Below are 26,012 nucleotides of genomic sequence, written 5' to 3'. Positions count from 1 at the left end.
AAGCTTAAAATCCTTTCAAGGGTGCGTTTGCACAATGACATGAAGTATTTCATGTGTTTTTAAAGCAACGTTTGAAGTAGTCTTCAATGTACTCACAATACATTTCCATTTCAAATGTACAGTAACCAGCCAAAGAGCTGCTTCTGTGTTTAAGTATCTCATCATTATGACTTTATCATAGTTTTGACTTTCTATCTCGGAATTATGACTTTCTATCTCATAACTTCGACTTTCTATCTCATAATTTCGACTATGGGGATATTTTTATTATCAATTCTAACTTAAGTACTCATCCCTCGATATGGATACTATAATGTAAGTACTCGTACCTGGTCTGCATATCGGTATCGGTGCAACCCTACAGTTTATGTTTACCTTATCGCAGTGGCAGGAGAGGGGTACGGTTGGCAGTTCTTGGTTCTGGGATCTTCATTCCAGAGATCTCGAGGTCTCATCTGGGTTGGCCAGCCATCAACTTCGAATTGACTCAAAAGACCTGACATGCAGTCATTGACATGGCCAAAAATGTTCATTAATCAATTACCTTTTCCATTTATCAGGATTTGTGAATTCCTTTCACTTCAACATATACGTTATGAATACAATGTATCTTAACGCATCATTGCATTTACTTTTCAACTGTTCATGATGTTACACGAGTTACAATCTCGTGTAACATCTACTATGCAGACAGTAAGCATACAGTCCCCTCTCTAGGGACATTTTAAAAGCTTAGAAGATACTATGTTGGCAAAGAAAGAGGATATTTCTGTGATAAGAATTTATTACATTTTGAACGCATCACACTTTTAAAATGGGCCTCACAGTAACCGTAAACCCACATCATCTCATCACTTATGAGACCTGACAGTTTATTTCACCCAAGCACAGACTACTAATCTGATTTCATGAAGGCAGACTTTAAATGTGAAGAAGCATACACGTGTATTCAATAGATCATTCCATGTCTGATTGTGGGTGAATTAAATATTTATTTCTGATAAACATCTCTGCTGTGACATGTTTTTGTGTCCACAGTATTCATTTCGGACCAGACGTCTCAGTGAATTACCCCCCTTTGAAACGCAGGACATTAACAGTGACACCAAAGGTTATTCATTTAAGTCTTTCATCGTGCAACTATAGGTGAACTAAAACTTCATATTGATTCATGTATCATTACAAAAAAAAGTCTCTTCATTCTATTCCAAGCAACAACATACACATGAGGGTTATTTAAAAGATCGTTTCCATCAGAGGAACAAAGTGGAATTGTTTCATGTTCTGCACAAATCTATAAAGCTATTTAAACACATCAAAAGAAAAGTCAGGTGAAAAATGTTCAAGGCACTTAGAATTACGCGTGAAGGGAATTTACAGAACAACAACACATTAACAAAACTCATATACATAAATCAAATATTGACACATTAGATCCAGTTGGAACTCAAGACAGATTCAGTGGTTGAAAAGGCACGTTTCTGTCTCAAACAAATGAAGTAGTAAAAAGCATATCCTAGCCAACGTTATGGGTTGCCATTCATCCATAAAGTGCATCACATAACCTTTGTTTCCAGGTCGAGTGTGAGACGATTCAATCGAGCTCTGGTTGTTATACACTTCATTAACTCATCATCAAAGAGTGAAAACACACTACAAAATGTGAAACCACTGCCCTTCAAGTGTTTTGTATGGCTTTCGGGCCTGGTGACACTCTTTTCTAATACCCGCACCCACCGACCCGCTATAAGAGCCAATCTGCACCGCCCGACCTGCAAATTAAGCGTTTATCAGCCCCCGACCCAAAATCATACAGGCAACTTTATGCATTATAGTCGCAGAATTGTCAAGACTCTGGTCTGACTCGAGTGCCGCTGCTAACATACTCTTGCTAGTGTCTCAAGATGAGCAACCCTAGATGTGAAAGGTTAGTTCATCCAGACGACAAAATGTTCTCGCCTACTCTTACAGGAATCTAGCATTGCAGATAGTTTTGGTTTTATGTGCAGAGGTCACAGTTCCTCCTGATGTTACCCTCAGATGGCCCTGTCAAGAGGGATAATGGGCCGGTAGATGGTGGTTTCCCCGTGTCTGTGGATTACTGTTTTTTCATTGCCATTTTACTTTGGGCACCACAAACAAAAATTCCATTGACCTAAATTGGATGAAGATAGAGGCAGAAACCTTAGAAGTGGATATATTTAAAGATGCTGAGAACGGAATTCAATGCCTCCACATGGCTTTCAACATGGAGCCGGCTGAGCCTGCGGCTAGAAGCTAACGGTGCTATAAGCACCAAACGGCGCAGATGACGGCACCAGTGCTGAGAGAGCTAACAGCATTTACCTCAAAGGGGAACGATCTGGGGCGGCATTATCAGCGGTAATTGCCATATGAGCACAATGCACAGTGGCGGCCATTACATCGCCAGTGGGGAACAAAAGAGACTCGCGTGCACTAAAATGTACGTCGTAGTGACTCAGTGTCTGCTAACCGTGTTAACTGATAACTTTCAGCCAAGTCCGTCCTTGGTTACTCGTAGTAACTTACTTAAATGGTTGGTGTAGATAAGACAGATTAGTATATATTTGTTTATTGATTAAAGTAAAATTGAAGGCTGTTACAAGGACATTAGGTTAGCTTAGTTGTCTGAAGCACACTAACCGTTGCTACGCTAGCTAAGCAGTGTTGACTTGGCTGATGTTACTTGTTTCACCACGTTAGACTAACATTAGGCAGCTGATAAGTGCAGGTTGTTCTCGACATCGTTGTTAAAAGTAAGTTAATACGGAATGTAAACTTGAAAGTAGAACATTTTACACTTCCTAGAACAGCCTGCATGCGAGAGACACCACCGTAGAAATGGTGACTTGTTCACTTCCGGTATTTCCCGGTTTTGTTTATATCTTTACATTACAAATAGCTGTTTGCTGCTATGTTAATGCACTGAATTCTGTACATAGATCACCGTTAAAATCTATAGCAGATATGACCAAAACCTTCTGCAAGGCCACACACTCGTAGGTTAGTAGAACATGTTTATTTTTTTTGTTGAATGGGTGAACTGGTCCCTTGTTGATACCCATGTTACAACATCTAGGTATACCTTGAGGAAACTGATGCCAGTCCAGGCTCAGTCTACTCTATTAACAGGCAAGGTGCCAGAAGAGGTTTAGTGTTGTAAATATTTATGGACTTTCCTTAAATTGGCATAAGCAAACTGTCAGGGCAATGACATTACATTCTTCTAAAAGCAACAATGGACCACATTTCCTTGGCTCTCTCTCTCTCTCTCTCTCTCTCTCTATAGAATACATTACAGATTTGATGCATGGTCTCTCACAGGACTTTAGTTCCCCAGAAATCTTCCATGGCACTAACACATGGGGGAGCCGAGGCCTGTAGACGCAGGTCAGTCTATAGTCTCAATGGGAGTCAATGGCGGACAAAGCAATGACATGGAAGTACATAAAGTTATCAATCCTCTGTGATACCCACCTGGTTACTGGTGCATATCCTGAGACATCTAATCTATCCAGACTTTTATTTATCCCTATAGTCACATGGGGGGGGGGGGGGGGGGGGGTTCTCTGGTTTGAGAGGAGGGCCTCTCGTCTCAAGTGATGAGCCACAACGCACGTCTGCAGAAACTGATGAGATGATGGTTCGGGTTTTCTGTAGATTGTCATGACTGTGAATGTCTTTAAGTGATCTTTTTTTTTTGTCAAGAAGCCACACTTTGACTTTGTGACTGCAGGATCAAGTTGATTCAGACTGGCTGTACGAGGTTCAAAAGTAAACGGGAAGGATTGAAAAATCCCCACAAGACAGATCAACTTAGTTTTAAGTTTACATAAGTGTAACCATGTAATTCAAGATATAGTTCATATCTTGCACATGTTGAGTGAGGTCTTCAGGATGTCTTCTGTAGGGGCCAGCTAAAATATCCCATGACCCATTGTGTAGGGGGAAATATAAGTGAAACAGGCTGTTGCAGTATGAAGATGTTCCCTTTTAACATTTACACGGATCTTGAGATAACTGCTGCTTCAGATCTATCTCCAAGACTGAAAGGCCAAACAGCGGTAACAAAGTGGAAAGTGAAAAGAGGAGATTGGAGTTGTGGCGGGGGGAAGGAATGATAAGGTAAATGAGAGGCCAGAAAAATAAACAAGAGGGTGTGGAATAGCACTCAAATATAATGAAGTAGGGATGGAGGAAATGGAGGGAAAAGGAGGAGAGGGGGACCAGTGTTCATTGTTATTGTTCCAGCTTCTGGTGGTGAAGCTGAGTGACCTCAATGACCGGAGGAGAGACGCTGAGTGGCGGACCACACCAACAGGCGGAGGATCGCAAAGGTTGGACCTCACATCTGCCACTAGAGATAAGGAGGTCACAGCAGAGGAAACAAATTCAGCAATTGACCTATTCAACTCAAATGCAACGCAACGTGAGAGCTGTACACCTCAGACAACATGAAGCCAGACAGACCGAGAGGATCAAAGAGGAAACGTACAGTGGAGGAGAGACGCTAATATAGCCCAACTTAGGAGCCATCCTTGGAAGGAGACGCATACTGTAGGGACGTGTTATTAATGCCACGACAACAGCAAGTTACAGGTCCACTGAAAACACAGCAGGGAGACAGGTTCTTACCTCGGATCCTCTTCCATCTCACACTGCATGACATGTAACAAGGAGATGTCTGTGTACAGAACTCCACACCATTTGTGACGAGCCGACTAGCCATTTGTTGAATACATTACTACCAGACAGCTCAAACAGATGGTATAATTTACACATGCTGATTCAAAAGGCAGAATGAGAAGGATTTGTCGGTTTGTGGACGAGCAGGTAGAAGCCAGCCCCAGATTCACTCTCGTTTTGGAACGAGCTTTATCCGCTTGCCTTACTTATTTCCGGCCTTTTTTTATAGCTCAGAAACATCCCCAACAGAGCAAAATAAGAAAATCCAGACAGTGTGCAGGGTATCTGCAGATACAACACAACACACTTGTAATGGGTCATAAGTGATGATTGAGAGGGATTATGTTTGGATGAGAACATTTATTTTTCCCACCACACTCATTCTGCCTTCAGTTAAGGGATTTCCCCTGCATGTCATGAAACCAGATGATGAGAGGAAGGAGCAAGACCTGAAATCCAACAACCTACAATGCCCACATCACCGTGTGAAAGAGAGGCGCTAACAGCACGTGTTAGTCAGATATGATGCAGGGGAGCAGTGTGGCACAGCCAAAAGGTTCACAGAGCACAGAACACGGCAGTACGATGGATACGTGCCACGGTTGGGAACAAATCATTTTCAGGACAGTTAAATTCAAAAATGGGAAATACTACAAAAAAAACTTCACTTTAGTGTCTATTTTTAAATGTATTTTGTGGCCTGAAGCCCTGTTGTCCAAGAAAACCCCTTCCTGCATTTGATGCGACAGCTGAAATATGTGAGGATGTTATGGACGAGGACACATTTTACTGTTTTTGATGAATCGGATATTCAGGCTGCAGCGGGGATCACACTGAGGAATTAATTTCTTTAATTGACTACATGTACCATGAGCACTGATTGGGACATCCACCCATAAGGTGCCAAATTTCCCTTTAAGAGAATTTGTGTAAGAGAAGGTAAGATCTTTTCCTGAAAGTGAAATGACCCCAACCTTGATAAACATCCAATCACATAAAAGATAGGTTCATATTGTTCTCCAATGGAAATCTCAATACAATGCTCACATGTCATGTACAGTATATATGGCCAGTGTGGATATTAGGAACAATAAGAGCAACAATTAACTGCACGTATGGCATACGAGCATGGTATTAAGACAAGATGTGAAAATAATAGAAACCTGTTCTTTTGCATCCTGATACCACGGAGAAAGGACACCTCCATTCAAGTGAACAGTGGGATGCAGGTTACTGAGAAGAAGAATGCGACAAGACAGTATGCCCGTGTAGTGTCAGCCTGAGCTGGTATACAGTATAAAGTACCTCACATCTTATGGGACTCGTTTTTTTTTCAGATTGGGGCAGCACTGCTGTGAAATGTGAAGGTCGAAAAAACACAAGAAGGGAAGGGGAACATTTTTTCTTTTTTAAAAGCACACTAACAGGTGTGATTATGATGAAAAAAATAATAATGGTATTCATATTTTCACTTTTAAAATCAATGGTACCTTTGCAGACGTACATGCCAACGAATCATTTATTTAAAGAACAGATCAGAGGCTGATGTGTCGATACAGCCATGTGCAAAGGTTTGTCATTTGGGCCCAAAATGATTAAAGGACAGTTTGGGTTTTGCATTTCATGACATTAAAAAGCCAGTTACAAATTGGATCAATTACTGGAAATGATCACTGATATCTGGGAGTCATGTGGGGATAAAGATACTAGGACATTGGATATCCTGTCAATGGGCAATAAAAAATAATGGGCTCTAAAAATATCTAAAGTAACCTTCATAATGCTTTATAATGGATCTGTATGTCTGTAGCAATTGGGATTATTTTCTGGTAAGGACTAATAAATCAATGCAGTGCAAAAAAAGGAAGCTTATAGTTAGTGATGAATCAAAAGAATTGTGATTGGATTAGTGTATCATTGTTAAGATGAGAGGCGGAACTTTTGACGGGTAAATTTGAACGTTTAACAGGAGTATTCTCAGATCAGATTACCGGTACATCATTTTGAGATAAAGTGCTTAAACATTACAGTTAGGAGGCTTATCAATTAGACCAGCAGGCCCAGGACTCATAACAGGACCAGTATTACTGAACATAACCTGGTATTATGTAAGAGAGTAAAAGTCTTGCATTTGTATCCAAGCGTGTGTGTAGCAATAACAGTATTTTTTTATCAGGACTTTTACTTGTAGCGCAGTATTCTTTCCATTGTGGTATTGCTACTTCTGCTATGGACATTAGAATACTTTTCCAACTATAGGTGGAAGCAGAGCACAGGGTTCAAATGCATCCGTCTTCTTGTGCCTATTTCCTCCTCTGTCATTTGATTAGGTAGTAGAGAAAAGTGCACACTGCTTCGGACCGGCCAATCAAGTTCACCACGGCTGATAGTCAATAAGCCATGGTTTAACTGAAGGGAGATCCACATGCTTTACTTCATATTTAGTAAGAAGCCTACAGCTTCACGGTCACGTGAGGAAAACACAAGCAAAACGGGAAACGTGGGCTTTAGAGACATGTGTATTTGTACAAGCAAAGGTCACAATGCATGGATGCTCCATAGGGTGATTGATGCAGCATTCAACCGTTGACCAGTTAACTGTGCCCTCGACTCCTGAGCCACTTCCTAAAGCATTAGAACATGTATTTTGGGGCTCTCTTTTTGTGGCAGAAAAACACCAAATGTGGAATATCACTCGGCATCATTTGCTCTGTGTAATAGAACCAACCGGAGAATGGGATGCTGGGATTCACTTCAGAACGGGGCCGTGTGAGTTGTGTTTGGTCTCTACATTTGTGGAGTTTTCTGGCGCTGCACTCATGAATCTCATTCACTACTGCGTGTGGTGTGTGTGTGTGTGTCCATTACCCAGTGTCGTCGAGCACATCCTGATCAGCCTCTGCAGCGGACGACTCCACATCTGCACTGCTCTCGCTGCCCTGAGCTGACAGATCGCACAGAGACTCGGGGCTCACACACTCGCCACTGGGACGGACAGAGACACACAGAACCAGGTGGTTTTTATTGACTTAGTTACTACGTATGATGCTATTTTAGAACTTGCGTGCGGCCCTCAATGACCACCTCCCTCTGCCTAAGAAGCAGCACATAGTGTGGACCACATGTGCGCCGCTTGTATGTAATTTTTTGTCTTTTGTAGTTTGTTAAAACCCGTTCCTTGTATTGTATGTGTGTGTGTGTGTGTGTCTACTGACTTGATATGCTTCTGCAGTAGCAGGAGGGCTTGCTCCCTCTCCTGCAACCTCCTCTTCAGGGAGGCGATCTCCTTCTGCTTCTCGAGCAGCTCCTTCTGGAGACGATAGTTGCTCTCCTCCAGAGTTTCACAGAACGCCTGGAGGGAGGCAGTGACGGAGAAAAGATGAACAGAAAATATTTAATATAGTAGGAAACAAGGATTGGCGGGTAAATCCTGGCAAGCAACAGAGGAGACGACGGGGATAACATTTCTGCATGCAGGATACCTCAACATGGCAGACCCTACTTTAACATAAAGCCACTTGTTGAATCTAAAATCATTGCCTGGTGTCAGCCTGAAAACATGTCCAGGTCCAATCAAGAGGCAAGTGAAACATGTTCATTGCCTGCTGTGATGTGAGTGAGTTCAAGTCACTTCATATGATATCCCTGGAAAATGTAGGGCTGGGTATCGTTTTTATTGCTAAAATACATATAAATAATACAGATAATATAAAGCTTTGTATTTACTGTAGTCTTAAGACACACACAGAGGAAAAGAGATCTCAAACAGTGAGAGAGGGAGAAAATGGTGATAGGTCAGTCCTAATAGCTCAATAAAAACAATAAAAGCACTGGTGACAGCAGAAATGGATATGGCAGCAAATGAAGATGTATAAAAAAGGTCACTTTACAAGAGCTCTCAGGGCCACAACCTGTTTATACCTTTCTCTTTCCAAAGCTTCCATCTTAATGTATTTCTTTCTGTCTTCTGATCTGCAGTTGGGTGTTTCTTTTCATATCTAATCTAAAATAAAAAAATGTGGTCAAGTAAATATCTAAGAGTCTAAAGAAAAACTAAGTGTGAACTTTAGAGTAGTCTTGGTTTCTATACATCCTGTGACGGACAAAACATGGTCGGTTCTCAAAGCTACTGTATCAATGATCAATTAAAAGGCCTTGAAATGACACGGATAGCACATACAGTACACGAGCTAACGTGACGTCACATGCGTATGCACACTTACTCTGCTCTCCTCCAGACTATCGAAAGGCCCAGGTGGGTCATCCAGACACAGAAACTCTCTCACTGCCAGGCTGTCGAGGAGAATGCTCAGTAATAAGAAAATCTTTTTAAAAATGAAGGGTTTATCAACTATCAGATGACCACGTCGTTTACACAAAAAGGCAAAAATAATTCCATTTTAACAAAAGACTCTGCATAATCATGTGACATACCAGTTGGCGATGTCCTTGTGTGCCACCAGGTTTTGCAAAAAAGCCTGTAGTCCCAACTGTCTGTCTTCCAGGAAGTCGCTGTCATAGTTGTCTTTGAACCACCGCTTGGGAGGAAGCGAGAGGCGGAAGCCGGGGAACATCTCCTTCAGCTAGAAGACACACAAACACACACTTATCACATGGTCTCTCTCACAGAGTTAGTCACAGCCGTTATCGTGAAAGAACACTTCACAGCTGAGGACAGTGTGAGGTAAGAGTGGCAAAGAGAAACGGTACGTTGCTGCTCCCTGAAGCACTCGCGCCACACTTCTGCATTACATGTGCAGGGCGCTGTGATTCAGTGTGGAGGAAGAGCAATCGCATCATTACACCGAAATGTTACAAAAACTAGGAGGTATGCCTCCACCAACCAGTCACAATGCAGTTTAGAGACATATCTGTACAAAATGTCATCACTTTATCATTTGATCCTGTAAGCTATTTTTGTGAAATTGCCATAATTAACATATTAATTCTGGAGTTTTGGTCAAAAACATGTTTTGTCAGGTCACAGTTATTTTGACCATCGACCACCAAAATCTAACCAGCACAATGCCTCTGGCCACGGCTGTCGCCTGGCGCTTCAACTGTGACGCAAACATGCGTCGACTCCTCCGGAGAACCCTGAAGTAAATTACATTGGCATGGCATTCTCTGCTCGAGAACCGCTCCCACAGTCTCAGGAGCAGAGAAAGGAAGACATTCATCCCCTCTACTGATGACCCTTGCATCAACCTCCTGCCACATTATGAGATACGACCCTGACGGGAGGAACTGTCGCTTACGGGCCAAACCACACAGCTTCTGGAAGTACTGCTCAGTGTGCGTGTGCAATGTTTGACATGAAAACTCAAACTTGTCACAATACCATTATAAATGAACCCCTTGAAAAATGACCAACTGCTGCCTTTGATAAGAACTAGGGCTGACCTCTTCTGCTCATTGTCCTGTGCGGACTGCCTCAGTTGGAGCCTTCAAAGTTAATCACGCCTATTTCCATCGCGATTTACTAAATCCTCAAAAACAGATGTACGGTAGGCGGAATAGTGGAAGGCGGAATTCTTTTCATGTGGTCAACTATGGGAGATACTGTATTGAGGAGAGGCCCTGATGTCAGTTTGCTCAGCAGGAGGTGGGTTCAGTGTCTATGTACACATCGTTGTCTTCACTTAGCAGCCTGAGCCATGTGCACAAACGTACAGTAAAACAATGTTGGGTGAGGTTCCACACCACTAAACACACAATGGTTTGATTCCGGCCACAGTGTGAAGACCGTGCCGCATGCCGAAAACCGGATCAATCATGTGTGTGCATGTTTGGCTGTGTGCACAGAAAGCCAAGTCCTCTTCAATAACTTCTAGATAAATACACAAAGGAATATCATTCACATGTTTGTGCATACGTGCCGCATTGATGGATGCACCTGATGCGGAAACATTTCCTGCCATTTGAATGTATGAATGAGGCCTCAAACATGACAGTAGGTGGATGACAAAAGACCATTTATCATGGACATCACAGCTGCCTTTTGCGGGAAAAGGCACAAGAACGATAGAGACGTCCCCCCCCCCCCCCCCCCCTTACCTCTTGCTCCTAACCAGGGGGATCCCATTTCCTGTGTTTCCATTCTTCTTGCCTGGGGTTACTGAATTACTGCATTTCAGTGATAGATTTAATCGCTATTTTACAACCCTATAAAATGAAGTGTTGCTCGTTTGTTGCAGATATTTAGCATCATCGTTTTTCTGAACAAACACACCTTGTCGTTGAGTCTGGAGAAGTCTGTGTACCTTCTAAAAACAACCCAGCTCTCATCGGGAGTCTTCCTGACCAGGACCTTGAATACCTGCAGCAGAGATCAGACAATACACGTGAACTTAAAGCCACATTTTATGAAGTGATTGTTGACATTTGACCTTTAATCTCTAGTATTCCTCATGCTGTGTGTTTGTCCTCAGTGAGCATATCTGGTATAAATAACATAGCATTTCAAATGTAATCAGAGCACTTAGCTGGAAAGTTGTGCCACAGATAGACAAGTTCAAAAAGGTTGTCATGACAAGCCCATTTTCTGCTTTCATACCGTGAACTTGGCTCTCTCCTCCATGACCTCATACCCCAGCAAAGTGGGGGTAAAGGGCCTCTCCTCGTCTTGCTGGCTCCCAGCAGGATCCGAAATGGAGCGTGGACAGCTGGAGTACTCGATGGAGGGCTCCAGAGTCCCGTTCACCCTGGCCAGTGTCACAGGGCTGAAGAGGGGTGGTGGTGTCCTGCTCCGACCGCCTCTGTCCATGCCGCGGGATTGCCGCCGGGAACCTAATCCTCCGCATCCTCTTCCATGGTCCTCCCCGGCCAAGATGCTGGAGACGCTGCCTAGTGACGAGGCTCGCTGTGGCCGCCTGAGCTTGCTGCTACCTGCTGACAAGGCTCTGTCAAACGGCACGGGGACAGGCACAAAGGGTGATGCCATCTTCCTGAGCTTTGTTCTCCTGCCCCGCCACCGCAGTAGTCAACCAGGCTCTTCACACGGACCTGGCTTTGCTTCAGTGGAAGCTGTGCAATAATGAAGTGAAGCAGTGACGCTCACCGTGGGGGGGCTGACAACGATTCCGAGTACCCTGCACCAAGAAAAATAAGAGAATAATCTTTATTCCTTTTATTAATCATGATCAAAATGGACTATAAGCCTCCCTAAATACAGGTGGCAAAAATGGGATCCTCAGATTTTTCTTAAACTTCCACCAATGTAGCAGAATCTGTCAGCAAACATCCTTAAATGATGGTGCCAGACTGTGAGGGCAGATTAATTATTGACATGAGCCACATATCATTCATAATTCATGGATTTGTGCATTATTTGTAAAATGCATGATGGGAAAGGGCCTGTGAAGATCTGTAGATAATTATAGTGAGTCAGACCCTCTTGTCCACTTATTCTCATAGCAGCCTGATTGATCCTAGCAAACGCTGCAAAAAGCCACGACGAGATGAAAGTAAAGAGGAACCTGCAGATATTGATATCAGGTCAGCCTGAGAGACTGTTGGCTACCTGTCAAACCTGTTTGGATTAATCCAGCATCAGTGGCGCTTACAGAGACCAGCCCTGTGCCTCTGTGTGATTATCGTAATAATTACACATTAGTACTACACATTGCAATGGGTGTATGGGATGTTAAAATACATATTTCAATGTAAATTTAAGGCCAGAGGTCAAAAGAAGAAGAAAAAACAGATGGAAACATTACAGAACAAAAGCACAAAGGAAGAATTGGTTAAATTAACAAAATGACACTGATGATATTTAGGCTGCTTACTCCTGAGAGCTTCTGGGGAACAATTATACTGGCTACTAGTGACCATTTGAAGACACTGAAGCGCATCCCAGTGGTTTTTACAATGTGTTGCCCCGTAGGAGATCTGGTGACTATATCTATTTTGGTGCGCTTAGGAAACATGTAGAAAGAGCTGCGACTAGAGCCAGCATGACTACAGAACGATGGTTGGCAAATATCCTGCTTTAACCAACGTTATACTTTTATGTCACGTTTCAAGCGGCCAATGATCATGTAGCTAGCGTTTGGTAGGCAAAGTTAGCACGCGAGCTAACCTGACAGCGATAGATGAAGAGTACGACCTCCATTAACACAATGTGGCAATATACAAATACCGTCAAGTAACGTCAAGTAACCACCAAGCAAAACAGCTGCAGCAGCTGCAGCTATCGTTAGCTAACGTTAGTTATAGTTGCTTACAATTCACATCGGTGCAAAGTAGGTTTCCTACAAATAAAGGGGCTGCTTATAATATTAGTTGCATGCCGAATGGAGTAGAAATTCCAACAGTTGGTCAAAAGTTGTCTTCTATTTTCTACAAGGTATTGTGACAATAATACACAAGGTAACACTAAATCGATAACATTTTGGACGGCGTTGGCTGTGCGCTCCATACCAGTGGAAGGACCCTGTGATTCAAGGCTATCACGTTACCCTCAAGTTAGCTCGTGAGCTAGGACGGGCAGCCGGTGTGGACAAAGATGACGCATGATGACACCGATGTTCGCTTACCAGGAAGCCAGTATCCGTCTCCTTCAGAAAATCATTTTTTAAACGTATAAAGCCCGATGTCTGGTTGTTCTGTTGCTGTTATTCCACTGCACTATCTCCTCCCCTCCCCTGTTCATGTTACCTCGGTTGAATTCGGACCACGACAGTTGCAGTGCGCTAAGATAACCAGGTGGGGGCGCTGTAGCATAAATAATATTGAAGTATCAGTATCCGTATTTCTGTGAAGTAGCCAGACGATTCCTCGCTGGATAAAGTCCATTCTGACCCAAAATGCTACAAATCCCAATGGTTTATCCCTACGATTTATACATAAAATCAAATACATTCAACTCACTAGATCATAACAATATTTCCTTCCTAAAATTAAAATCTGTTGTCATCTAATGGGAACAATATTGGCATTCGAGGAAGCAGTGAAATCACATAAAATGATCAGATTATGCAGAACCTTCTAAGCAAATGGAGGCCTTAACCCCAGTACTCCCTCATTCTACTTTTGCCAAACTTACTAAAACAATTTGAAACAGGTTTTTTTATATCAATGCATCTCCAAATTTACAAAATGCAAACAATACAACGTGTGCATGCGCATATTAAAAGAAATCAAGCAGCCTTATATTTTGTGAGCCACAGGTGAATAGTACCAACATTATATGAGAAATATACACATTTGAAACTGTCTTCAAATATCTGAAAAGAAACTGCACCTGAATTAATAACCCAAAGATATTTGTCATTGATGCCAAATAATGTCCCACTGTAGTCAGCCACTGTAGTCTCAAATTTACTTTACCTTTCCAGCCTATAACAAAGAACAATGTGAACTCTATTCTGTGATGCCACAACATCCGCACCTGCAATGATAGCAGGACTTATGAGCTCTAAATCCAGTTTGATTTGCTTGATACATTTCATTATTCACAGTGCAGCTGATCAGAAATGTGTTAAAGACATTTCTATTGTGATGTTTCTAAAGGTTATTCCTATATGTACTGTAGACCACACCTTGTCTTTATCTCAGCACCATAACTCCATCTATTCATGACCTATTCTGTGCAGCCGTGGCTGGAGGCATTATGTTCTGGGTTGTCCACCCGACTGTCTGGCCCATTCTCGTGAACTTGACATCGCAAGAACGCCTGGGGGGAAATTCTTAAAATTTGGCACAAAAATCCACCTGGACTCAAGGATGAACCATAGACTGTAAATAAAAAGGGATGAACTGATTAGCTCTTGGAGGTCAAAGGTCACTATGAACTTGTGTCCGTACCATTTCCGTAAACGCAACAGTTCAGGTACGCCTAGAGGAGATTTCTTCAAATTTCAAACATGTACTCAAGAATGAACTTTGACAATTTCACACAAATGTGTCATGGTATAAAATGATGAAGTGATGACATTTCGTCAGACAGGGATATAAACCGCAACATGACTGGTTATTGGAGGCTTACAACCTGCGAGGTAGTGTTTCTAGGATGGTGTGTCTGTGGTTAGCAGACTCTCACAAAGCACACCCATTGCCACAAGACATGTGCCAAAATCATGATATGGGTGTGTCTTTTACTGATGGGTGTGTTTTCTAGATACTTTCTCAAGCTGCAGCCAGACTTACTTGAGCTTGGGTGTTTCAAATAAAATAACACTGATGGTTCAAACAGAACACGTCTTTCTTTCACTGAATCGTTCCCGATCACTTGTTGCCTTGAAGAAGAGTCTCTATCAGTAAGTACAGTATGTGCCTTGTTGTGATTTGATTTTGATGAGAGCGACAGTTAATAATATTACCCTGTTTTAGTAACAGTTCATGACTTTTTACCTAGTTTCCAATGGTAACAGTGGTCGAGCAGTGATAAGCAATATCTGTGTGAGTTCTACTGTGTTTGGTGACGTTTCACTTTTGTTTAAAATCTAAATCGATTTAGAATAATCAGTGAGTGAAAAGATGATGGTAAAGGAAGAATGAGGATTTGTCTACACGTGTCTGGGGAAGGGAGAGTATTGTTGGAGGATGGTGCCAAGTTCTAAACCAAAAACAATACAAAAGTATTTCAAGGAATCCAGAAGCTGCTTATGTTGTACAACTGCAAACGATTTAAGCCAAGAGGCCGAAGACTTGAAATTCATGAAAACCATAATATGGATTCAGTAGCGTCTCTGAAACACCGCTCATGTGGTCCCTGAGCAGCCGTGTAAAAAGCGCAAGAATGCAGACAAAGAACTATTCTTGTGGCTGGAAAAAGTTTTTCCGATAAAATATATGCTACGGTTTATAGTGCGATGATGAGTAATGCTCCTGCTCTGTAACAGACACAATGGCGACATCCACCTCATCCAAGACATCCAAGGCCAACACCAGCTTCTCTCTGGCCTTGTTCAAAAAGCTGAGTGATGACGACAAGACAGCGAATATCTTCTACTCCCCTTTCAGCATCTCTTCAGCCCTGGCTATGGTGATGCTGGGGGCCAGGGGCAACACAGCCACGCAGATGTCAGAGGTACAGTATACACACTTTAACAGTTCAAAATGAACAGTACAAAGTTTCAGTCCTCAGGTTAACACACCCATCTGGATGTGTTTGTACAGGCATGCATTAAAAAGTCATTGCAAGTCAGTGGATCTGATTGGTCATGGTGTTGGAATTTCGCAACCATATTATTAAAGGAGAAAGGCTCAGGTTTACCTTTGTCATGTAAACAAGTTCTCTTAATAATGTATTCTTAATGAAAGAAGAGGCATCTTCCAAGAAATATTAAAAACATGAGTACATGATTCAGACCCAGAAATGTGAAGAGATGAGAGGGTTTTGGTCAGATTTTGCGATGGAAAACGTTGAGCTCATTGTCTTGCAGAGTGGGTGTGGCAGGAGAAAGTGTTTGGACATGCATCTATTACTCATTCTGTCTCCCAGCATCAGCAGGGATCTGTTCTATTCTGCCTCGGATTACAGGGAGAGGAGTAGTTCCTTTGTGTTGTAGACCACAAAAATGATCAGCACAGTGAAGCGACAAAGCCTGTAAATTTTTCAGACTTTCACAAAAGAAATCCTGAAGATTTTCATGTAAACAATTGCTGATTGATACTAAGGTGACTGGGCTGATGGGCTGTGTGCCGCCAAAGAGAACAAAACAGAGACGTGTGACATTGTAACTTTAAGTTCATTTTGCTGTTATTGGAGAGCTGCAGGGATGACAACATTTTTTAAGGCCAATCTGGAAGTTAACGTCGCAATGGTTCCCTCACAATAAGCCAGTGGGAGTTTTCCATTGTATTTTAGCATATTGCAGAAAAAAAGCTCTTTGGCAAACAAATGTTTATAATACTTGCAGCAAGATAATCTTTACAAATGAACAACTTCATGATTTTTGAGGCATGAATGCAATCACCAGAAGTAAAAAGCTAACGTCAGGCAACAAACAAACTACCGTACACCATGGTCACATGACTTCACATCACCACCACTAACATAACGGAGGACTAGTGTTCTAGTGATGACGATTAGTCAAGTCTCTTTTTTCAAGATAGGTAAAAGCGTCAAAATTCTCGAGACGGGTATTCACTGACTTATTATATCTCATAGAACAAAACGTTAAAATCTGTTCAGCTTGTGTTAACAGCAGGCCTTGTTTCAGGCATTTAACCAAAAACATATTTAAAAAACCTATTGTCTTCTAAACGAGAGACCCGAAAGTGCAAAAATGCTGACTCAGTCTCGGGTTTAAACTTCTAAACATATGTTCTTCTACTTTGGTAACATTTTTGAATGACTACGACTTTTACAGCATGGAATTACTCTTACGTAAAAGATGTGAATACTTTATGACTGAGGGAATTAGAGAACTTGAAGACTGGAGTGACTCCAGAATAAAAAATGTGTATTAAGGCTGCGGGGATGTCGGGATGTCGATGGAGTAACAATTCAGTCAGATGTGAAGTTGACTATGTGGGCAGTTGAGGATGAACATGCGATGGAATTTCACTGGGAAGGGATTCTGACTTTGTTGTTAGCAGAAGAGCATCATCAGTTAATGTGTACATGCATGCCTTTGTTTGTATGTGTGACTCCGCATGAGGCTGTACAGAGGTTCATTTTCTCTAGTCAGTCGCCAGACTTCAGATGGATATAGTTAACTTATGCATCAATTTTCCCTGCCACACACACACACACACACACACACACACACACACACACACACACACACACACACACACACACACACACACACACACACACACACACACACACACACACACACACACACACACACACACACACACACACACACACACACACACACACACACTATCACCTTTACAGTGATCCTATACTGATGAGAGACACTATTTGCACCCACAGGTCCTTTGCTTCACTGAGGCAGAGCAACCGAAGCAGGCGGGAGAAGAGCAGATGCAAACGCAGTCGGCGATGCACTCGCAGATGCAGACACGGATGCAGTTGCGGACGCAGATACAGCGCACCAGCAGACTGCCTCAGTACCTGGTCAAGGTGGTAACAAAGCCAAAATTAAAGGCATAATTAATGATTAGGCTTAGTGGTGTCATCGGGTGAGGAAAACTGAGATTTTGGTATTCACACTTCATTTCCCACTGCTTTGCTCGCTAATGTTATCGTACTACATCTTTTAAAACTCAATTTGGAAATATGAAGAGTACTGTGAAGCTTTAAAAAGCAGAACAAGCGGAGTTATGAACAGATGGAGAATTTGGTGATTTGACAAAGCAGCAAAAGCACTCCATCCTAAAATGTCTTTGGTCCACTTTAAATAAGACGGTGTAAAACAACATACTGGTGAGCAAATGGGTGTGCAACTGCCAAAAAAACCCCGTCCACATGGGTTATTTATTATTTCACAATAATGTTCATGATGTGATGGCTTTTGTTTGGTGTTTTTGCCTTTTTCCATATTCTTTCCAAAAGGTGCTGTGGGTCTCATGAAGAGAAATTTAACTTCTGAAAACCTCCGGGTCGTGGGAGGTTTTGCTGAAAGTCATTCTAATTGCAGTAAATGATGAGAACAATGACACCAAAATCATCCATTTTATATTCCCTTCACTGGGCAGCATTCCATGCTGGCACAGACAAATTGAGAAACAATTGCATTGGCCTACAGCATGGATTCATGACATGTATTAAAGGTGCTAAAAGGTTTTTTTCCTGCATTGGTAATGTTTAAACACCCAACACAGCGTTTGCAAACTGTATATGGAGCACCAGGGTTTAATGATGATGTTGGTGTCTATTCTCATTATTTAAGAGGTAAGCTGACCACTAGGTCAATAGTCCATATTAACATAATCCAAAGTTGTCTTGCATCTATCACTGGCTCAGTGTATCTTTGTAACACATCTTTGTTCGCAGTGCCTGAAACCTGAGAATGGTGAAGACGATGTCCACACTAGCTTTTCCCAACTGCTGAGTGAGCTCAACAAGAAAGACGCTCCGTATGCCCTCAGCCTTGCCAACAGGCTGTATGGGGAGCAGTCCTACCAGTTTGTTGAGGTGTGTGTATGTGAGCCTGTTTTGCTCTGCATGAATTGATTAATTGGTAAGAAAGTGAACTGCAACCCTGTAAATGTGCACCCTAATTTCTAGTGAGCTGGATCCAATTGCTTCTCAAGGTTCAACACATCCAATTGCTAACTGTATGAGACAATGGACCCTTTGCTAAGCCCCGCCCCCTCTCAGAGCTACCATGGAGCCCACACTGTCACTAACTGCACCCACTGAGTAAATATTAACAATTATTTTGGAGAAAAAATCTATCTCAGAGAGAAGCAGACAGAAGGGAAACGTTTGCATTGGAGTCTATGGAGCAGAGCCGGATAGTTGTCGGACACTGGTCGGGGCTGGCTGCTGATAAGCTATGGTTGGCCAGTCGGCGCTCTAGGGCGGGTCTTAGCAATGGGTCAGTTACATAATCAGCTCTCAGAAAATCATACCCAATAAGGGCTTTTAACACTCCACTCATGTTGGCTTTATTTCAAAATCAGAGATTAACAAATCCATTCTTTGTTCAGAGAACTGAAAACTGTGAATATACAAATGAAACTCAAGCAGATGACCGCGTATTCCTTGAAATATTTCTTCCTTGTGGATTGGTTAATGTGAGTATCTAATTGTGGTGTGAGTGTTCGAATGTGCTGTTTTTGCTTCCAGGATTTATTATCAGAAACCAGAAAGCACTACAACGCTGAGCTGGAGTCTGTGGACTTCAAAACCAAGGCAGAGGACGCCAGAGTCAACATCAATAGCTGGGTGGAGAAGGAGACGCAAGGTAGATCTCACACAAACTCATCAGTACATTACATAGATTAGGAACTACATGGCCCCTTTCCAAGCCCTCTCCTTCTTATGAAAAGAGAGAGAGACTACATGATACTGTACGTGTACACCCAGGTTTTGAGTTGATGTGTACAAGTTCTTTGACCCATCTTTACTTTACGTTTTGTGTCCAATGGGTTATGTAATATTTATTTTCTTTTTAAGTATAAAACGATTCTATCTGATTCTATAATTGAGCCTTCTGTTCCTTGTTTTTCACGCATCTCTTGTTCTTGTGCTTCAAGTATTAGTACTTCTAGAAGTTGTGGTGGAATATGAAATCAATTTTTCCTGAGCTCTGGATAAAAACATTGCTAGTCTGTGTCGCTGTCTTAATAATGATGTCTTTGCTCAATACTGACCACCAGGAAAAATCAAGGACTTGCTGAAGAAGGATATAGTGGACAGCGCAACCATACTGGTCTTGGTCAATGCCATCTACTTCAAAGGCAACTGGGACAAAAAGTTCAAGGAGGATTCTACTGTTGATGCTCAGTTTAAAATCAACAAGGTAATGCTGCACAACGTCTGAAGAAAAGAAATCAGCATGTCTTGCAAAAAATGTAAAGACATCATGCTTCCATCGTAATAATTGAAGTGTTTATTTAAAACTATGATATCAGAAGAATCATAAACTGGACCTTTTGATGTGATGATAAGGAGGGATGGGTACCAACACACGCTATTAACTGGGCCCCGGTGCTAAATTCTTAAAGACCAGAGCAGTGATAAGCTCCCACCTTATCAGTTTTTTTATCGGTACTTCTGAACGTTTTGGTGACGGCTAATATATCATCAAACTGCAGCTCGCATCTCCTCTGCACTCTCTGTCGGGGCTGAGCTCCTCCAACTGACGATTGCTATACGACAGCTATGCTCGTTACTGTAAGTGCAATAAAACAACAGCGAGTAAAAAGACAATACTTTTTCAATACATCTGTAAACACAAGTAGCTTCTCATCAAGCGCCCATAGCTATAACAGAAGCCGTCTGTCCGTTTAATTGAGTTTGTTTTTGTGAACTTCTCTGCCGGCTGAGACAAAGCAGCCCTCCTCAGGACAGAGGACAGGAGGACTGACTGATACTGACTGATGTTTGTGTTCTTCATTCTTTATAAATGCTACTCAGGAATGTTGTTTCATTTGTTGACATTTTAGATTTGTTTCCAGTGAGATATCATTCATATTTCGTCATGTTTTAAAATGTATGTAAATTCCAATCATGTTATGAATGTATTATTTTTTTTAAATAATATACATATCCTAAAAGCAATTATTTAGTTGTGAAAAATAACCAATTAGAGTCTTGATAAAGAACTGAACCAATAAGGAGTATCACTAGTATCACTAAGAGTTGTTGTATCGCTAAAATCCTAATGATACCCATTCCTAATGATGACTCAACAAGAAAAGGGCTTGTTCTGTTTGCTGATTTCTTTAGAATGACACGAAGTCGGTGAAGATGATGCGCCAGAAAAGTAAATTCAGTCTCGCCTCCATGCCTGAGACCAACTGCCAGGTAATGTCTGTGTTTTTCATCAGTGTGGTTTTGCCCATGTCTGTTTGTCTGCTATGCAATCTGATATTTGGGGGATTTGAGAACAGATTTCTTTTTAAATACAGTGAATGGATTTACCATAATTGTTTCCATTTTGACTATTGTTCTATCAGACTTACGTTTTTGAAGATATGTCCATTCCTGTAACTAATCAGATTATCTTCAAATGAAATGAAAAGAAAGACATAATGTGTTTGGACAGATCCTAGAGATGCTCTATGAAGGGAAGGAGCTAAGCATGCTCATCTTCCTGCCCGACGAGATAGAGGACGACACAACAGGCTTGGAGAAGGTGGGACACGTGTACACACACAACAAAACAAATGCACAATTTTAAACGGACCAATTAATAATTCACATTGCACCAATGCTAGCTGGAGAGGGAGCTGACCTATGAGAAATTTGTGGAGTGGACTCGTTCAGACATGATGGGTCAAACTGAGGTTGAGGTGAAGCTGCCTCGCTTCAAGATGGAGGAGACGTATAACTTGAAAGATGTTCTGACCAGCATGGGCATGGCGGACGCTTTTGATGTCACAAAGAGTGACTTTTCCGGTGAGAAACGCACCATAAATGTAAAATTATTCTCAGAGCACATCATATCTGAACAGACAGATGAAAGAGCACCACCTCCCATACAGAAACATGTCTTTCAAAACCCAAAATGTCGCACTTGAAATTTAAACAAAAACCTGACATCGGAAATAAAATGGACTCTCTCTCCTGTGACAGGCATGTCCCTAGCAAACGACCTGGTGCTGTCAAAAGTCGTCCACAAGGCTTTCGTGGAGGTCAACGAGGAGGGAACGGAGGCTGCTGCTGCCACTGCTGCTATCATGACGGAACGCGCTTTAATGATTCCTGCCACATTCATCGCAGACCACCCCTTCCTCTTCTTCATCCGACATAACCCCACCATGAGCGTTCTCTTTGCGGGCCGATACTGCTCCCCCGAGTGAGAACTACTGTGTCTTTGTGGTCGTATCCTGTCTCTTGGTTGTTCTGGGTCTCGTTTTTGGTCATTTCGCACCTCTGTGTATGTTAGCGTCTCTTTTTGATAGTTTCGTGTCACTTTTTGGTCCTTTTATGTCCATTTGTGACTTCCCAACAAAAATTCTTGCAGAAACTTCAAACGGATCTGTGCAGAGTAGCCTTCTTCACTAATCCGTCCATGCCTGTAGAGCACAGTGATTCAGCCAGAGGAGAGATATATCTATTGAAGCTACTCTATATGGCTGTGATGCAAATAGGTATTGCTGGAAGAAATGGAGAATCACTGCTCTAGAATGTGTGTGTAAATTCTCATCATTGTTCCTGTCCAATATTTTCAAGACCCGGATTTTGCTAGCGAGCCTTTAAAAAGAAACTGCTGTATGGTGCTAGGTCAAATAAAAGTGCATATTGGAGCTTGGTGGGGTTAAATCTTGTTCATATCTTTTTGTACATGCATTTTACTCAATGAGTCTGTTTGTCCACCTTCTGTTTGTCATCCTGCACAAATGTGACTGTGATCCACATCATACACACTGCACCTTCACATTACATTCATCCTTTCGTGCATTCATCTGTCACAAAATGGAAAGTTTTGTAGTTGTTTGCGCAAGTCTGTTCTCTGCAGGTGTGTAGCACCTCTAGTTCTGAGCAATGATAGCAATAGAGCAGGGCTGTCAAACTCATTTCCACTCTGGGCCACATCAGCATCACGGTCGCCCTCAAAGGGCCGGTTGTAACTGTAAGACTGTATAACTGTAACTTATTTAACATATTGTTAAATAACTGTCTCTGCATTTGATTATTGTTTATTTAAGTGTAAACATATTGTACATGCAGTTATATAAATGAAAAATTATATTTAAACACATTTCTGTTATTGTAACATAAATCATTTTAATTGAGGGTTAAGAAACCCACATTACTCTATCAAAGATTAAAACTATTAAAGAAAATAACAAAGACAAATATCAAACACAAGTTATTACATTAACTTTGTTCAAAGCTGTTTGTGTCACCTCTCTGCATCACTAATGTTCCTCCCTGTCGTCGTCCTGTGCATGGCAGCTACATCCAAGAGCTGCTCACTGAGAGTCAGGTCTGATAAACATGGATAGATGATGTATCCGTGTTGTCTGTGCTTTCATCAACAGTGAATTAAAAACACAAGTACCTGCTCGTCTCTTAGCTAGCTGTGTTGTTAGATTGCTGCTAGTTCATGAACTCGGTCTGCGATGGTGTTTCTTCACAAACTGACATTTGTAAAAGTCTGTATCTGGTCGGAGCTCTGCTCACATACCTTCAGCATGCACTGGGCTGTAGCTGTGTAAATATATTCTGCTGTGATTGCAGTCTGCCTTTTAATTCTTGGACAGTTTGATGTTTTTCTTGGAGGCTAAATTCAGCTCCGTGTTTGGTGTCAAAATGCCGACGTGAATTGTATCCTTCATCACCGACACGCCTCACAACACAGAAGACAGACCCGTTTTTCTCCTTCAAGCACAAACATGTATTCACTTTCCCATCTTTCATTACATTTTCTTCCCTCTGCATCAATTTTTCTCTTCGTGGACATTTTGGGATTATTTGTCGATCTTTTTCAATCGTTGGAAAACCTCTTTTCGGGCTGTTGCCTCTCTTGTCCACCTGTTGCGATAGTTTTAATGTCGGTACACAGACAACATGCTATCTCATAATTTCAACTTTCTGCATTGAGTTAAACTGTTGACAGTTTTGTTGCCTTACAACAAAACTTGTACAACATTGCACTTTGTAGAGATTGTTAAAGTACCAAATAAAATAGAAAAAAAACAAAGAATAAGCCCTCTGAGTGTAAATCTTCAAAGCATGCTCCTTTAAATGAGATTCAAAGAGTTCAGTTCCTTGTCTTTGTGTGTGTGTTGGGTGTACGAGTCATCGTGTACATCATGTAGTGTGTACGTGTTCTTATCTGGTGTCTCAATGGTTGAATGAAGCTTGTCAGACATCTTCTGTGGGCAGATCCTACAGTGGGCCACTCCGCTTCCACGACCATCCACAGTCTCATGGCTGGGCTCGCCAATAAGGAATCCTTCTGATTCTAGTTGAATAAAACACCCAACCCACACAAATAGTGCAGAGAAATAAGTTATTCTCGTCTGTTTCTGTTTCCAACATGAGACTTCATCAACTCATTTTCTTCATTTAGAAAATCTTATAATGTATAACCAATAACTAAGGACATACTTCATCCACAACAAGATGATTTACCATTTACAATGAGATGATTTACCACATATCACAACATGTGGTATTTTAGCATTAAGGACTGAAACTGGCTTTGGATAAAGTTTTAAAGACGTGTTCGTACAGAAGAGGACTGAGGATCTTGTCCCCATCACTGATATTGATTATGAACGGATCTCTTCATGAATATGAACAGGAGGGATGATAATGTGATTAAGACCTGCAGCACCTGACTATTGATTCAAGACAGACTTAAGAAATTCAGTTTCATTCATGTAAAATGTGAATGTGTCTGAAGATACTAAACCTGTCTGTCTTCTTTATTTATATTGATTTAAACTGATTACACATCCTTGATCACTTGTAAATTGACTTTCGGTTTATGTTGGTGAAATTCTCCACTTTGTCACCACCGGGCTGCAGCATTGATCTGCATTGAAACCAGCACCTCAGCAGCTTCATCCCACATCGCTCCACTCACAGTGCAGCTGTAATCTTCCTCTGTGTTTAATCCCATTCATTCAATCCGCCCGGGCTGTGTGAGGGGATTCCAAGACGTACACCATGACAGCAAGATTGTGTTATTCTCATTCAAAAAGAGACATTTTTTTCATGATCCATCACCAGAGACTGCAATAATGTGATGCTGTGAGAAGAGTCTCTGCATATTGCTTCCACCATGAGAAAATAATATTTGCGTAAATTTGTTTTTACAGTGATATAGAGCGCACCGGTAAATATGCCGCACCTGATGTGCACAGCCCTACCTTGAACATTTTCCACCAGCCGCCACTGATATATTTGCATATTTTAAACAGATTACTCCTAAAAAGAACAGAACATGTATTAGGATTATTATGACAATAAGCCCTTTTCTTCAGGTAAAAGTCACAGTGAGGCTAAAATCACGTCAGCGGTGGAAATTAGACAAATAAAGTTGTTCAAAGTTAAAGGTCAGGACTGAACTCTTTCTCTGCGTCATTAAACCTGCAGCACAGCTGAATAAAAAACACACAAAGAGGGAATTTCATTCTGAAAAAGCGAGCACAGCCAGACTGTTAATAAAATAATTATTTATATTTTCCTTTCGTTAACTTTTTTACTTGGTCCCTTCAAACCATTTATTATACATAATTTGAACATGTTCCACCTTAAACATTAATATGAATTTAATTATCACCATTAATTTACTGAACAGAAAATATTAGACAACATTCTCATAAATCCGATTGTTTTTTTCATGACAAGTATTTGAACTTAAACAGAAAGTATGCTGTTTCATTCTCTCCACACAATGGCTAACAACAGACGAGCCGCTTTTCACAATGGCTAAAAACAATCATCAAAGGAACACATTTACACTTACCAGAGTATCAAACATAACTCGACAGAAACTGTCTCCTACACGCGCACAGCTGGGATTCTCATGAAAAAAACCCATCTTATTAAGACCACATGTACACTCCCTACCTCTAACACCTAACATTATCCCACTACAGTGTATTGCAATCCCCTTGGGAACAGCATGCTACACCTCCAAATGACATGTGTAAAATACAATATAAATGTGTATATATATAGATTCACTGTAATGACTTTTCTTGTAATTGAGCACAAAGAATATTTTGCTCGTGCTGTCTTTATGATACCTGAA

At 41.5% G+C, this 26,012-nt stretch overlaps 2 protein-coding genes across 5 annotated transcripts; one reads left to right on the top strand and one right to left on the bottom strand.

Annotated features, from left to right (window-relative positions):
* Positions 1–800: 800 nt before the first annotated feature.
* On the bottom strand, positions 801–13,370 carry snx16 (sorting nexin 16). 4 transcript variants are annotated; one of them, XM_079291793.1, is made up of 9 exons: positions 13,129–13,340; positions 11,264–11,798; positions 10,940–11,026; positions 9,142–9,290; positions 8,931–9,000; positions 7,923–8,059; positions 7,576–7,692; positions 6,013–6,059; positions 4,243–4,378 (listed from the first exon to the last, which is right to left on the bottom strand). In XM_079291793.1, exons 2-8 carry the CDS (start codon positions 11,648–11,650, stop codon positions 6,041–6,043), a joined length of 966 nt encoding a protein of 321 aa, XP_079147919.1. In that variant the 5' UTR covers positions 11,651–11,798; positions 13,129–13,340; the 3' UTR covers positions 4,243–4,378; positions 6,013–6,040. The 4 variants fall into 4 exon arrangements, with proteins under 4 accessions (XP_079147918.1, XP_079147917.1, XP_079147919.1 ...); XM_079291794.1 differs by having other exon boundaries at positions 4,253–4,378; positions 6,018–6,059; XM_079291792.1 differs by lacking the exon at positions 6,013–6,059 and having other exon boundaries at positions 801–4,378; positions 13,245–13,370.
* A 1,455-nt stretch (positions 13,371–14,825) lies between these two features.
* LOC306794052 (leukocyte elastase inhibitor-like) lies at positions 14,826–23,754 on the top strand. The gene is made up of 10 exons (XM_079291917.1): positions 14,826–14,966; positions 15,552–15,739; positions 17,600–17,749; positions 18,623–18,763; positions 19,421–19,538; positions 19,954–20,096; positions 21,026–21,103; positions 21,345–21,434; positions 21,517–21,697; positions 21,875–23,754. Exons 2-10 carry the CDS (start codon positions 15,557–15,559, stop codon positions 22,099–22,101), a joined length of 1,311 nt encoding a protein of 436 aa, XP_079148043.1. The 5' UTR covers positions 14,826–14,966; positions 15,552–15,556; the 3' UTR covers positions 22,102–23,754.
* The last annotated feature ends 2,258 nt before the right edge of the window (positions 23,755–26,012 follow it).

The sequence above is a fragment of the Melanostigma gelatinosum genome, assembly GCF_949748355.1.
Source record: "Melanostigma gelatinosum genome assembly, chromosome: 20".
NCBI classification, from domain to species: domain Eukaryota; kingdom Metazoa; phylum Chordata; class Actinopteri; order Perciformes; family Zoarcidae; genus Melanostigma; species Melanostigma gelatinosum.
This window is presented reverse-complemented; position numbering and strand designations above follow the sequence as displayed.